A 13,017-nucleotide genomic window follows, 5' to 3' on the forward strand; every position below is an offset into this window, starting at 1 on the left:
TTTGATCTGCACAGGCAGGGAGGTACTGGCAGCCAACAGAGTAGACGGAGTGGAGGACCTGGCTTACGACTGGATTTCAAAGAACCTCTACTGGACTGACCCCCGATATAGAAGCATATCCGTCATGAAGCTAGCTGATAAGTCCAGGAGGGCCATCATTCATAACCTCAATAACCCCAGAGCCATTGTGGTGCATCCTCTTATTGGGTAAATCACTTTAACATCAACGAATTGTTAGTATTTTTCTGTCTGTTTTTCCTTAAAGCAAATTCATGCTCACCATTACATGCACCAGGTACATTGTGAAGACTTTGAATATCTCATCATTTATAGTGCATAATAGCATCAAAACATTCTGAGAATGTGAAGAAATTTATGTGCACAAGGCCAAAAATAGCTAATAACCCTGATAACTTTGGACTCTCAAGTGGCACTGTGCTAAAAACAGGCATGATTCTATCATGGGAATCATTGCATGGCTCTGAAAAACTTCCATAAATCACTGTCTGTGAACACAGTTCACTGTACCAGCCACAGATGCAGGTTTAAACTCTATGATGCAAAGAAGAAGCCATATGTGAACATGATTGGGAAATGCCTCCATCTTCTCTTTGCCAGGGCTTTACAGTGGACTGAAGGAAAATGTAAAACTACAAGTTTGTCCATCTAACCTTATGCTCTAATGTTCTTGCACTAATATATTGCCTTTTTCTATACTTGTAACTGTAAAAACTGCATTCAGCTGCTGTTCACATAAATTCGCACCATATCTGTAGAGTTCACATTTGCTGTGTCTCTTCATGTCATATTGTCCCCCATGTGAAATTAAAGATTAAATTATATACAGCTCATACAGCTAGGAGGCATAAAAATGCCATGCAGTCCCATGCAAAGTGCGGTCCCTGGTCACCCATTCATAAAGTATCCACAAATTAAACTCTGCCTTGATTAAAAAGAATGATTATTTAGGACAAGCTGTTATTTCCTTTGGCCTCAAAGTCATAAGGCCCCTGTGCCAAATAGCTGAGATTAGCTGATTATGTGAAAGGCAGTATCGTAATGAAGACTAAGAAGTTGGCTTAAACAAACAAACAAATAAACAAAAATGCTCTGCGCTGACAAAAGTTCAGATAAACATGTCATAAAGTTTAATGGTTTTGCTTAAGTGGGAGAGTTTCTGAATTAAATATGTTGTGCTATTCATTTTCTTTATCAGGTATATTTTTTGGACTGACTGGTACCGGCCAGCGAAGATTATGAGAGCTTGGGGTGATGGGTCACATGCGCTGTCTATTGTAAACACTACTCTTGGTTGGCCAAATGGCCTAGCTATCGACTGGAGGTGAACAATATACCATTACTCTTTTTTACCCATAAACTGTTGCTCCTATGAACCACTCTTAGCTTCAATGTGGCTGTTGATTGTAAATTGATATTTCTTTGCTTTGCTGTCCTCACAGTTCTATGCGTCTGTATTGGGTGGATGCCTTCTTTGACAAAATAGAGCACAGCAACTTTGATGGACGGAACAGACTTTCTTTGGACCGCATATCCCAGATCTCCCATCCATTTGGTCTCACCATTTTTGAAGGTTAGGCATCAGCTTTAAGTTACCCTGTTATCTAGTACAATATCATACATTCGATCTAAATGATGAGTGAGTTTTGATTACTAAAAACTGTCTTGTCTTGCTTTGGTGATGATCATGTTAAATGGACAATTGTTGTTAGCAGATGTTGGTGAAAGATGAAGTAACTGTGGCTGTGCTCCATTTCTCCTGTCCCTTAAAGGCTATGCATATTTCACTGACTGGCGCATGGGAAGCATTGTACGCGTGCGCAAGACCGACGGTGGGGAGATGGTCATTATCAGAAGAGGCATTAGCGGCATCATGCATGTCAAATCTTTCAACTCCAACTCTCAGATTGGTGAGTACCTTTATTCACTGTTCTTCTCACTCCGCTTGCCATGCGTAGCCTCAGCCTGCAATTGTCAGTCATATTCCTGTTAATTAGCCTCCACTCCTCTTCTCAGGTTCCAACCTCTGCAACAGGCCGGCAAATCCTAATGGAGACTGCAGCCACTTCTGCTTCCCAGCCCCAGACTCGCAGAGGGTGTGTGGCTGCCCATATGGCATGAAGCTGTCGCCAGACCAACGGGCTTGTGTGGAGGACCTTTCCAATGAGCCCCCCACACTGCAGTGCGGGGCCAACTCTTTCTCCTGTGGCAACGGCAAATGCATCCCAAACAGCTACAGATGCGATGGTGTTGATGATTGCCATGACAACAGTGATGAAGTCAACTGTGGCATTAATAGTAATGCATTTTTTTTCTTTAATTTAGTTGATTATATAATCCCACATAAACCCTACAAAAAATCTTGCCTTTGGGTTTTTACTCAGCTTATGTTAATATGGTTTAAATTAAAGATGATACCTTTTCTTTTGTTTTAGACACCACTTGTTCCCCCTCTGCGTTCACCTGTGCCAATCAGCGCTGTGTGCCTGCAGGATGGCGCTGTGATGGGCAAAATGACTGTTTTGATAACAGCGATGAAATCAACTGCCCAACACACGTGCCTGGAACGTGCCCTGCCAATCAGTTTACCTGCGCCAACCACCGCTGCATCCCACACACCTGGCGTTGCGACACTGATAATGACTGTGTCGACGGTTCGGATGAAGTTGATTGCCGTAAGTGCTGTTAAAGAAGCTAACACTTTAACATAAATAGGATTTGCTTAGAGATTTATCATGGTATCTCAACACAATACACACGGGAAAGTAACTGATTTTTGTATGAATTTATCAGTTTCTCATCTAATTGTGGTGGAATTTTGCCCACTCTTCTTTACATCGTTGCTTTATTTCACTGGGGGTTGCAGGCATTTGTTTATGCACAGCTTTCTTAAGGTTCAATCACAACATTTCAGTCAGGTAGAAGCCTGGACTGTGACTGGGCCATTGCAACAGCTTGATTCTTTTTTAGCCATGCTGTTGTAAATCTGCTGCTTGATTGATTTGTAGCATGACTCGATTTCAGCTAAGCTTTTGCTGTCAGACAGCTGTCACATTTGACTCTAGAATACTTTGATTTTCAGAGGTGTTGTAGTCAAGTCGATGACCAAAAGATGGTGAGAGCTGTGGCTGTAAAACAAGCCCAATTCATAACCCTTCCTCCACCATGCTTGATAGCTGGAGATGTCTGTACTGGTATCCTGTGTTTGGTTTGCCCAAATATGGTTCTGTGCATTGTGGCCAAACATCTACACTGTGGTTTCATCTATCTGACAAATGTTCCAAAAATCTTTGATGTGGTTCCAAAAATCTTTGGTGTGTTTAAATGCAATTTTGCAAACCTAAACCATGCCGCCACGTTCATTTTTTAAAAGGAGAGGCTTTCTCCTGGGAACCCATACAAGCCACACTCGTGCAGTCTTTTTCTAACTATACTCTCAAGAAATATAACATTTAAAATGCTAAGTGAGGCCTGTAGAGTCTGAGATGTAATTATTGTTTTTTGGGGAGGGCGTTTGTATTTCTCTAAGTTTTCTATGATCTCACCTTAGGGTGAATTTGATGAGATTTCCACTCCTGGGCAGATTGCAGCATTGTGTTAACAGATGAGCAGATGCAGCAACAGATGAGCAATCTGGCAAAACCTTTGATACTCACTAATAATCAGTTAATTATGTGCATTAGATTAGCAGCACCTGCTTGCTATTTGCTCTTAATATATATAGAACCAGTGAGGTTGTATTAGTTTTTCACAGGATTGCATAGAGTCCTCTGAAAAAACTTTCTTTACATTTATATATGTGTGTGTGAGTGTGTTAAAGCTAGTCAGTAGGCTAGTGAAGATTAATATTTTATAAATATTACTTTAATGATTTAACTCCTCAGGCAACATGCACATCAACTCCCTACCAGACCCAAGTTCCCTAATAAGATCCTGTTTATTTCTTTGGAGAACACTCACTCTTTTGTGGACTCGCTGCACGTTGCCACTGATTAGATTTTGAAGAAGCATGGTTGTTTTTCCTCTTAAAAATAACATCGTTTTAAGCTAAGACTTGTACACTATTATATGCATTGCCCACTAATGTAGGAGATTAACTCACAGGCTCATGTTTTTTTCTAACATTTTGTGTTGACAGATCTTGGAAACACGTGCCATCCGGGACAGTTTCAGTGTCCAGACCACCGCTGTATAGATCCTAACTATGTCTGTGATGGAGACAGGGACTGTGTGGATGGGGCGGATGAGCAGGGATGCAGTAAGTAGCGTTCTAGATTATACACAGAGTTGCTAGCCCCATAAACTTTGCTGGTTTAGTGTGGTGCTTACTTGCAGTGTGCCAAGCATTGTGTTTAGAGCACATGTGCGTGTTTGATAAAATCAGTTTAATTTCATTTTGCCTGCAGTTATAAAACTAATAATATTAGTTGCTCACTAGATCACTTTGACTTCTGAAGATCTAATTGTAGAGTTGCTGCAGCCTGGTCTCTTACTTTGAGAAGTTGTTATGAACTGGTGTCTTATTCACACAGCCCATTTCCCTATAAGGAATTAATTAATTTGTTCGGTCATTCATGCATTACAGTATCCTCTTTAATATTCAACAAACATTTCCCAAGCTTCTTAATTTATTGATCTATATGCATAATAGCTAAGCTCAGAAATATAAAATATCAGCATTAATGTATGTGGCTGGATTTTTTTCAGTATACAACTGCACTATGAATGAGTTTAAGTGCTCCAGGGGTCACCAGTGTATCAACTCCTACTACCGATGTGATGGAGTCTTTGACTGCAGCGATCGCTCAGATGAGCAGAACTGTCGTAAGTATTTAAATGCTTCCAGTGGTCAGAGGTTATACTAGCAAAGTCCTGCATAATTATTTAGCTTGCTAATGTATTTTCATTTTTTTCAGCTACCAGGCCACCAGGGATGTGCCACCATGAGAGTGAGTTTCAGTGTCAATCAGACGGAAGCTGCATCCCATCTTCATGGGAGTGTGACGGTCATCCAGACTGCGAGGATGGCAGTGATGAGCACCACGCCTGCCCACCTCGCACCTGCCCTTCCTCGCTGTTCCGTTGCGATAACGGAAACTGCGTGCTCCGCAGTTGGATTTGCGATGGGGACAACGACTGCAGAGACATGAGTGATGAAAGAGACTGTCCCACACCACCTTTCCGGTGTCCAAGCTGGCAGTGGCAGTGTCCCGGTCACAGTGTGTGCATAAACCTCACCACAGTGTGTGACAACACTCCTGATTGCCCCAATGGTGCTGACGAGTCTCCCCTTTGCAGTAAGTCTGTTCTCTTCTTTCTTCAGCTTAGACCATAATCTTTGGATATCAGCACTTAATTGTTTTATTTTTGAGTCTGGCCTCACCAAATTCAATTACATTTTCACATCACATGGCGAAACAGGATCAATCTCTCAGCTGATTTAGTTTAATTTGACAATTTTCTGGTTCTTGTTTTCTATAAGCAGGAGGGCCTTAAATTCACAGAAATTTTGTGTTGAATGCCATCGGTTTGTCTTTGTATTCTCATTTTAAAATCAAGCATGTATGTGATTTGTCCTGTATTAACTTGAAAATGATCTGTGATTTTCCCTTCTTGCCCTTCTCACAACTTTCAGATGAACCTTTGCCAGGTAGGAACAAGCAAACTCTCAATCACTGCTAGAAATTCTGCAGTTGTAGTTTTGATTCATGTTTCAACAGATGCAGCATTTCTATTGAGTGTTTTAATAGTTATATAGATGTTTATTCATTATGTACCACAAACAGGCATAAAAATAGTTCTGGCTCAGAATAATATTTCTGAGGATACCTAATTAATGTAGTGACTGCTTTTTTTAAATTTATTATTAGATTGCTGCATATTTATTAAAGGCCTAATTTACTTTTTTTTCCAGTACTTAATTGTCTTTTCCCTGCGTTTAACTCAGATCAGGAGAGCTGCTCAGACAACAATGCTGGCTGCACCCATGGATGTATCCAAGGTCCATTTGGGGCCCAGTGCACATGCCCTGTGGGTTATCAGCTTAGCAATGACTCCAAAACTTGTGAGGACATTGATGAGTGTAATCCCCCTGGACTATGTAGCCAGCACTGCTTTAATGAGAGAGGCTCTTTCCGCTGCCACTGCCAGGATGGTTACACTCTTGAAGCAGACCAGCGTACCTGCAAGGCATCAGGTGAGGATGGATACAGCTCAAACCTTCTGTGCACTGAATACACCTCGTTTAAAAACTATCCATAATCTCATGACGGATAAAAGTAGGAAAAAGGCAGATCATCAGCCTTGTAGTCATTTGCCTATACAGCACATACTTTCTCCACTGTGCTGCTTCTTGTAAGGAGGCACATTAAAAGGGGAGCTTAGACCCTAGACTGCAAGACTGACACTCTTTTTCTTCTGTCCTGTCTCTCTTTGCTGCTCTGATTTCATAGGATAAGGCAAATAACATGTATGTCACTCACTGCCCATCACCAGTGTAATTAGGACATAATCACAAACAAAGGGCTGTGTATGGGGAGCGTGCCTGACATGAGCTCCTCTTCCCAACAGATAACCCGCTGAAAGACTTTGCAATACAATAGGACCTTATTTGGACAAAAGCTCCTTCCCAAAGGATTGTCATTTGAGTAGGGGCTATTTAACCGTCTTTTTGTATGGTTTTGGTCTGCACACAAAAGCTGATAAGTCCTCTTATTAGCACAAGAATGGAAACTGAAAAATAGATAACAGGGATTTTGATTCATGTTTATAGATTCTCGTCAGGCTTTCCTGTTGGTGGCAAGTCGGAATCAAATTGTGCAAGATGACATTACCACCCAACCCAACGTAGTCCGCTCACTTGTTCGAGATGGACGCAACATTGTCGCCCTAGATTTTGACTCAGTCACTGAGCGGGTTTACTGGTCTGATACGAGCCAGGACAGAATCTGGAGTGCTCACAAAAATGGCAGCGACAGAGTCGTGGTGAGTGTAGTTTGCAAACAGCTTTGAATGAAGTCAGATTTGACCGTCAAGCACATTAACTAAGAATGAGTCTCTAATGCACAGATATTCGACAGTGGAGTGACTGTGACAGAGAGCCTTGCAGTGGACTGGGTGGGGAGGAACTTGTACTGGACTGACTACGTCCTGGAGACAATTGAAGTATCTAAACTGGATGGCACCCACCGAACTGTGTTAGTGAGTGAAAACGTAACCAACCCCCGAGGTCTAGTGCTGGACCCGAGAGACAGGTGAGAAGAATTTGGATCTGTGTGTTTTAATCTGTATTTTATGGTCACAGCTTCTCATCACCAAAGAAGTTGATATTAAGAGAGAGTTTCTTTTTTTTAGTGCTCACCTGATGTTCTGGACCGACTGGGGGAGGAACCCCCGCATCGAGAGGGCCAGCATGGATGGAAAGCAAAGAACTGTTATCATAAGCAGCAAACTGTACTGGCCTAATGGTCTAACCATAGACTACCCAAACAATTTGTTGTACTTTGCCGATGCCTACTTGGATTTCATTGACTTCTGCGATTATAACGGCAACAACAGGAAGCAAGTCTTGGCCAGTGACCTGGTGAGTGTATGAGATAGCAGACTTTATGCTAGTGATACATCTATAATGATAACGTTTATGTTAATAATCAGTTTTCTTCTGAATAGCATGTGTGAGACACACTTTGTTTTCTTTTGCTACTCTCTATGAAAAGGTACTGCAACACCCCCACGCAATTACCATTTTTGAGGATTTTGTGTATTGGACCGACAGATACATCAACCGTGTGATGCGAGCTCATAAGTGGCATGGGGAGAACCAGACAGTGATGCTGTTCAACCTCCCTCAGCCCATGGGTCTGGTGGCAGTGCACCCAGCCAGGCAGCCAGCAGGTATGATGAATAGACTGAACCTGATCTAGTCTTTGCTTCATCTTTATCTGCTGATGCTGACCATTTTGTTGGCCACATGATGAGAGAACCTGACTTTTTGGATTCTGTCTGTGTGCATGTGTTGTTTGACAACTTGCAGGGGAAAATCACTGCTTGAGGAGCTCCTGCACTCATATCTGCCTCCTGTCTGCTGTGGGACCGAGGTATTACTCGTGTGCCTGCCCCTCAGGCTGGATGCTGGCAGCGGACCAAATCACCTGCACCAGAGGTATGCGCCCTGCCACATGGAGGAAAACACTCATCACTCAGTTTGATGAAAAAGGAAGTCAGATCAGATGTAGCAGATATGTTGAAATACTCAGGTCTTCATCAGCTGTGGTTATTGCTACAGCAGAAAGGATGGCGCTTTCATGCTTTATCTGCAGCTATCTCAATGCTGGTAAGAGAATAAATCTTTGAAAACACTAACCTGAACGATCCAGATACTTGTCAACAGTCTCCCATTTAGATTCTCTTGTAAACTGCTGTTCCAGTTATAAATATTAAGAATCATATGCGTGTCTTTCAAGGTCTTAAAAAGACAAGGGACCTTTAATTCAGTGTTCAAGGAGTCTTAGTTAGGTCACCAGCTTAACTCATCTCAGGTTTCAACCCATTCAAACCAAACAGGACACAGTCTCCCCCTGAGGCCAGCGATTATCCAAGAATGAAAATGCCCTACAACCATTCATTGATTTTAATCTGTGATGACAAAGCAAATCAGATTGTGCAACCAGCTTTCACCAGTCAATCCTCTTTATAGATAAGGGTTTTTTAGGGATGTCTAGGGATGTGTAATTTGCACCAGATATCATGCACTGAAAGCATCCTGGGGGCAAATCTTTTGAGCTCTGTCTTGGAATTTGTTTAATAATTTTAAAAGTATTCTTCTTCTTTTTTTTGCTTTGGGTTTGCTGTCATACTGTAGAAAAAAACGTTTAATGTCTTTTTAATGTTTTTGCTTTTTTTACTCCACCTTTAGTTGAGGATCCGTTCCTGGTCGTTGTGAGAGACAGCATCATCTATGGCATTTCCCTGAACCCGGATGACAAGAGTAATGATGCCATGGTTCCTGTCGCTGGGCTTCAAAATGGCTACGATGTCGATTTTGATGACAATGAACAGACCATCTACTGGGTGGAGCACCCAGTAAGTGACTGTGCAGAAATACTATACAGCTTTATAGTTCTTTATTCCTTTTCCCAAAAGTAAATAAGGAACTCAAGTGTTGTGTAGAGACATCCTGTGCATGTCATAAGGGTTCATTGTAAAAAAAAAAAAAAAGCCAATAAACTTGCTAAGAAGACATAATACAGACTCATGCTGAAGTTAATATGTCTGTCTTTGTCCTTCAGGGTGAGATCCACAGGGTGAAGTCAGATGGCACTAACAGGACAGAGTTTGCCCCTGCAGCCATTCTTGGCTCCCCGGTTGGGCTGGCCTTGGACTGGATAACAGAGAATCTGTACTACACCAATCCAGCTACACAGTCTATTGAGGTGAAACGAATAATGCCATGTTCAGTAAAAACAAAACTAGTGTTGCAATGCAGTTGTGCAGCACAATAATTGCACCTCTTTGTGTTTGGCAAAGGTCTTAAAGCTGAGAGGGGAGGTACAGTACCGGAAAACTCTAATCACAAATAACGGCTCTCCAACTGGCGCTGGTAGTCCTGTTGGCATTGCCGTGGACCCAGCACGTGGGTAAGCCCTATTTAACACAGTCCTGGCACAGATCGCTCAACCACACAGCTACTGAGCTCTAACAGCCTCCTCATTGCCATCTGCTCGGCTTCTAAAGAGATCTCAACTTGTGTTACTGAATACTACACTGCACTCTAAAACCCCAGCAGTGTGCAGTCAAGCACAAGATATTTCTAAGATTGTTTACTCCCGCATGAAGACACTATGTGCTCATTAAGTTTCTGCTCTATGACTTCATCGTCATGAGTTCTCAAATGGAAGATAGTTCATTCAGCTTAGAAAGTGTGTTATTGCTGTAGATGCTGATATTGTTGCGCCTCATATTTAAACAGTATACATTTAGCGATAACAGTGTGCTTCTCTGTTTTGCTAGAACTTTTAAAAATTTTTAAACGTGATATGCATGTGTATTGCATCTGTGATTAAATTGCAAAGGCAGACGCTGACACTGTCTGTCATGTTCTTAAGCAAACTGTACTGGACAGACCAGGGAACCGAGAGTGGCATCCCTGCCAAGGTGGCATCTGCAGACATGGATGGCTTGAACCCCGTCACCCTGTTCACAAACAATCTTGATCACATTGAGTTCATTACTGTGGACATCCGAGAGAACAAGTTATACTGGGCTGTAACAAGCACTGGCGTGGTGGGTTTTTACTTAGCTCTCTCTAAGGTGCTTTAATCCTGATAATTATTTACAATTTATTTAAAGCACTAATTTGTTTTGGTTTCCCTAAAATGCCGCAGATTGAACGTGGCGATCCAGACGGAAGCAACCGCATCACCATAGTGACAGGCCTGTCGCACCCCTGGGGTGTGGCTGTCTATCAGAACTACCTCTATTACACTGACCGCAACTTTGAGGTGATAGAGCGTGTGGACAAGTCCACTGGAGCCAACAAGGTCGTGATGCGAGACAACGTGTCTGGACTCAGAGTTCTGAAAGTTCATTTTCGAGAGAGTGAGTAACACACAGATCTGCCTCAGTTCACTGCCTATATTATCTTTGCTGTTGCTCTTTAGTCTCACTGGATTCTGTTTACGCTCTCAGCCTCTGCAGGTACATCTAATGGCTGCACAAACAACGTGGGAGCGTGCGAACAGCTCTGTCTGCCTCGGCCACAGAGTCTGTTCACCTGTGCATGTGCCACAGGTTTTAAAGTTAATGCCGACAACAGGACCTGCTCTCCCTACCAGTCTTACGTCGTCATCTCTACTCTATCTGCTATTAAAGGCTTCAGTCTAGAAGGGTCAGACCACTCTGAGGCCATGGTGCCAGTAGCTGGAAGAGGTCAGAGATTGTAATACTGTTGCATACATAATTAACTATGCAGGTTGTAATAAAATTAGTAATAAACTTTTTAAAATGTGGGTTAGTCTTTGTTGTAATCAACTAAATAAATTAGTGATCTGTTGTTGTTTGTTTGCATTCATTCCCTCTGAAGAGACAGTAATGACCTCTAATGACTGGGTTATCCTCTTACAGGCCGTAATGCTTTACACATTGATGTCCACATGGCTTCTGGTTTCATCTACTGGTGTGACTTCAGCAGCACTGTGGCGATACAGAACGGGGTCAGACGAATCAAGCCAGATGGCTCAGGATTACGTAGCATTGTGACATCTGGAATCGGACGCAACGGGATACGAGGCATTGCTGTCGACTGGGTGGCAGGTATGCCGTTCATTCATTTAAGCACATGTTTTGTTTACCACACAAGTAATGTGCAGATGGGTTTACAGCAAACTAATCTGTGTTACAGGATGTATTCTGCACTGTTTAGAAATTGTGGGCCATTTCTACCCACAGTCTTCAGAGGCTCAAAAATAATTTTGACAATTGACTGACAAGTAGCTTCACGGTCAAATGAGGCCCATTGCCTTGTTATTTCATGACAAATGAAGCAGACATAATATCTGAAGTTAATTCAGTTGATTCAGAGTGTTGAAGAGTGAATGCACTGGCCAACTCAGCAACACCAAAAAGCCTGAGAGACCACAGAAGACAACTAACATGCACAATATCACAGTTACTTCTGTGATAAAGAAAAACAACTTCACAACATCTTACCTAATCGAGAGCAGTCAAGGAGGTAGGTTAGTAATTGTAAATACACAGGATTTACAGCAAGCTGCAAAATGCTGGTTACACTCAAGAAAATGAACGGCAGAAAACATGTGAAAGAGCCGAGACTAGAAAAAGACTATAAATGCTAGTCCAGTTACCATGTTGTACTGATAACACAATCATCCCAGTAACTTATACTGCTACACCAAGCATGACCAGTTTCTTTCAAAACTATCTTAACATGACTGGGGTTGATACTATATTAAATGCACACTTTACTGGTTTTGTCTCCTAAGGGAATTTGTATTTCACCAATGCCTTCCTGACTGAGACGTATGTTGAGGTGCTCCACCTGAACACAACTTTCCGTAGGGTGCTGCTCAAGACCCAGGTGGACATGCCACGCCACATCATTGTAGACCCCAGAAACAGATACTTATTTTGGGCTGATTATGGTCAGAACCCAAAAATTGAGCGCGCGCTCTTGGATGGAACCAATCGCACGGTTTTAGTATCTTCAGGGATCATCACGCCTCGAGGCCTCGCTCTGGACTTTCAAACTGGTTATGTTTACTGGGTCGATGACTCTCTGGATATGATTGCTCGAGTCAGCCCCCAAGGAGGAGAGACGGAAATAGTCAGGTATGGCAGCCGCTACCCAACTCCTTACGGGATTACAGTGTTTGAGAATAACATCCTGTGGGTGGACAGAAACCTGAAGAAGGTGTTCCAAGCAAGCAAAGTGCCAGGAAACACAGAGCAACCAGCTGTCATTAGAGACAATATCAATATGCTGAGGGACATTACCATCTTTGACCAGCGAACCCAGCCCAGTAGTGCACAAGCGCTTAACTACAACCCCTGCCTGGAAGCCAATGGAGGCTGTGCCCACTTCTGCTTTGCTCTCCCAGGTTCTAATGCAGGCAGTCAGAATAAAAAATGCAGCTGTGCTTTTGGGAATCTTGGAGCAGATGGAGAAAGCTGTGTGGTGTCAAGGGACGATTACCTTATCTATACTACAGAGAGCACTGTCCGGAGTCTGCGACTCGATCCGGATGACCATGCGCTGCCCTTCCCTGTCGTCAATGTGCCTCGTACTTCTGTGGCACTGGATTTTGACATCGTGGACAGAAGGATTTACTTTACCCAGAGCTCTGGTGCAGGATCAAGCAAGATCAGCTACATCAGCCTGTCCTCTCCCATCTCGGCTCCTGTAGTGGTGGCTTCAGGTATGTTTTACACTCATGTTGGTAAGTTTAGTTGTGTTGATGCGTTGCTCATGGCGTTGTGATCTCT

The 13,017-nt window shown here is 42.7% G+C and overlaps 1 protein-coding gene across 2 annotated transcripts in view; it reads left to right on the plus strand.

The window, feature by feature from the left end:
• lrp2a (low density lipoprotein receptor-related protein 2a) overlaps positions 1–13,017 on the plus strand; it is a 53,039-nt gene that overhangs the window by 16,278 nt on the left and 23,744 nt on the right. For both annotated transcript variants that reach the window (XM_040028156.1, XM_040028157.1), the window contains exons 17-40: positions 15–207; positions 1,217–1,342; positions 1,461–1,591; positions 1,791–1,928; positions 2,035–2,316; positions 2,454–2,693; positions 4,157–4,276; positions 4,726–4,842; positions 4,935–5,315; positions 5,654–5,668; positions 5,966–6,214; positions 6,791–7,002; positions 7,087–7,271; positions 7,372–7,600; positions 7,734–7,911; positions 8,051–8,179; positions 8,933–9,099; positions 9,306–9,449; positions 9,544–9,653; positions 10,122–10,299; positions 10,401–10,614; positions 10,705–10,944; positions 11,140–11,328; positions 12,018–12,950. In XM_040028156.1, coding sequence (XP_039884090.1) covers positions 15–207; positions 1,217–1,342; positions 1,461–1,591; positions 1,791–1,928; positions 2,035–2,316; positions 2,454–2,693; positions 4,157–4,276; positions 4,726–4,842; positions 4,935–5,315; positions 5,654–5,668; positions 5,966–6,214; positions 6,791–7,002; positions 7,087–7,271; positions 7,372–7,600; positions 7,734–7,911; positions 8,051–8,179; positions 8,933–9,099; positions 9,306–9,449; positions 9,544–9,653; positions 10,122–10,299; positions 10,401–10,614; positions 10,705–10,944; positions 11,140–11,328; positions 12,018–12,950 — 5,100 coding nt within the window. The remainder of the gene's footprint in view (positions 1–14; positions 208–1,216; positions 1,343–1,460; positions 1,592–1,790; positions 1,929–2,034; positions 2,317–2,453; positions 2,694–4,156; positions 4,277–4,725; positions 4,843–4,934; positions 5,316–5,653; positions 5,669–5,965; positions 6,215–6,790; positions 7,003–7,086; positions 7,272–7,371; positions 7,601–7,733; positions 7,912–8,050; positions 8,180–8,932; positions 9,100–9,305; positions 9,450–9,543; positions 9,654–10,121; positions 10,300–10,400; positions 10,615–10,704; positions 10,945–11,139; positions 11,329–12,017; positions 12,951–13,017) is intronic.

Source organism: Simochromis diagramma, unplaced genomic scaffold, assembly GCF_900408965.1.
Source record: "Simochromis diagramma unplaced genomic scaffold, fSimDia1.1 OVJJ01000343.1, whole genome shotgun sequence".
Taxonomy (NCBI): Eukaryota; Metazoa; Chordata; class Actinopteri; order Cichliformes; family Cichlidae; genus Simochromis; species Simochromis diagramma.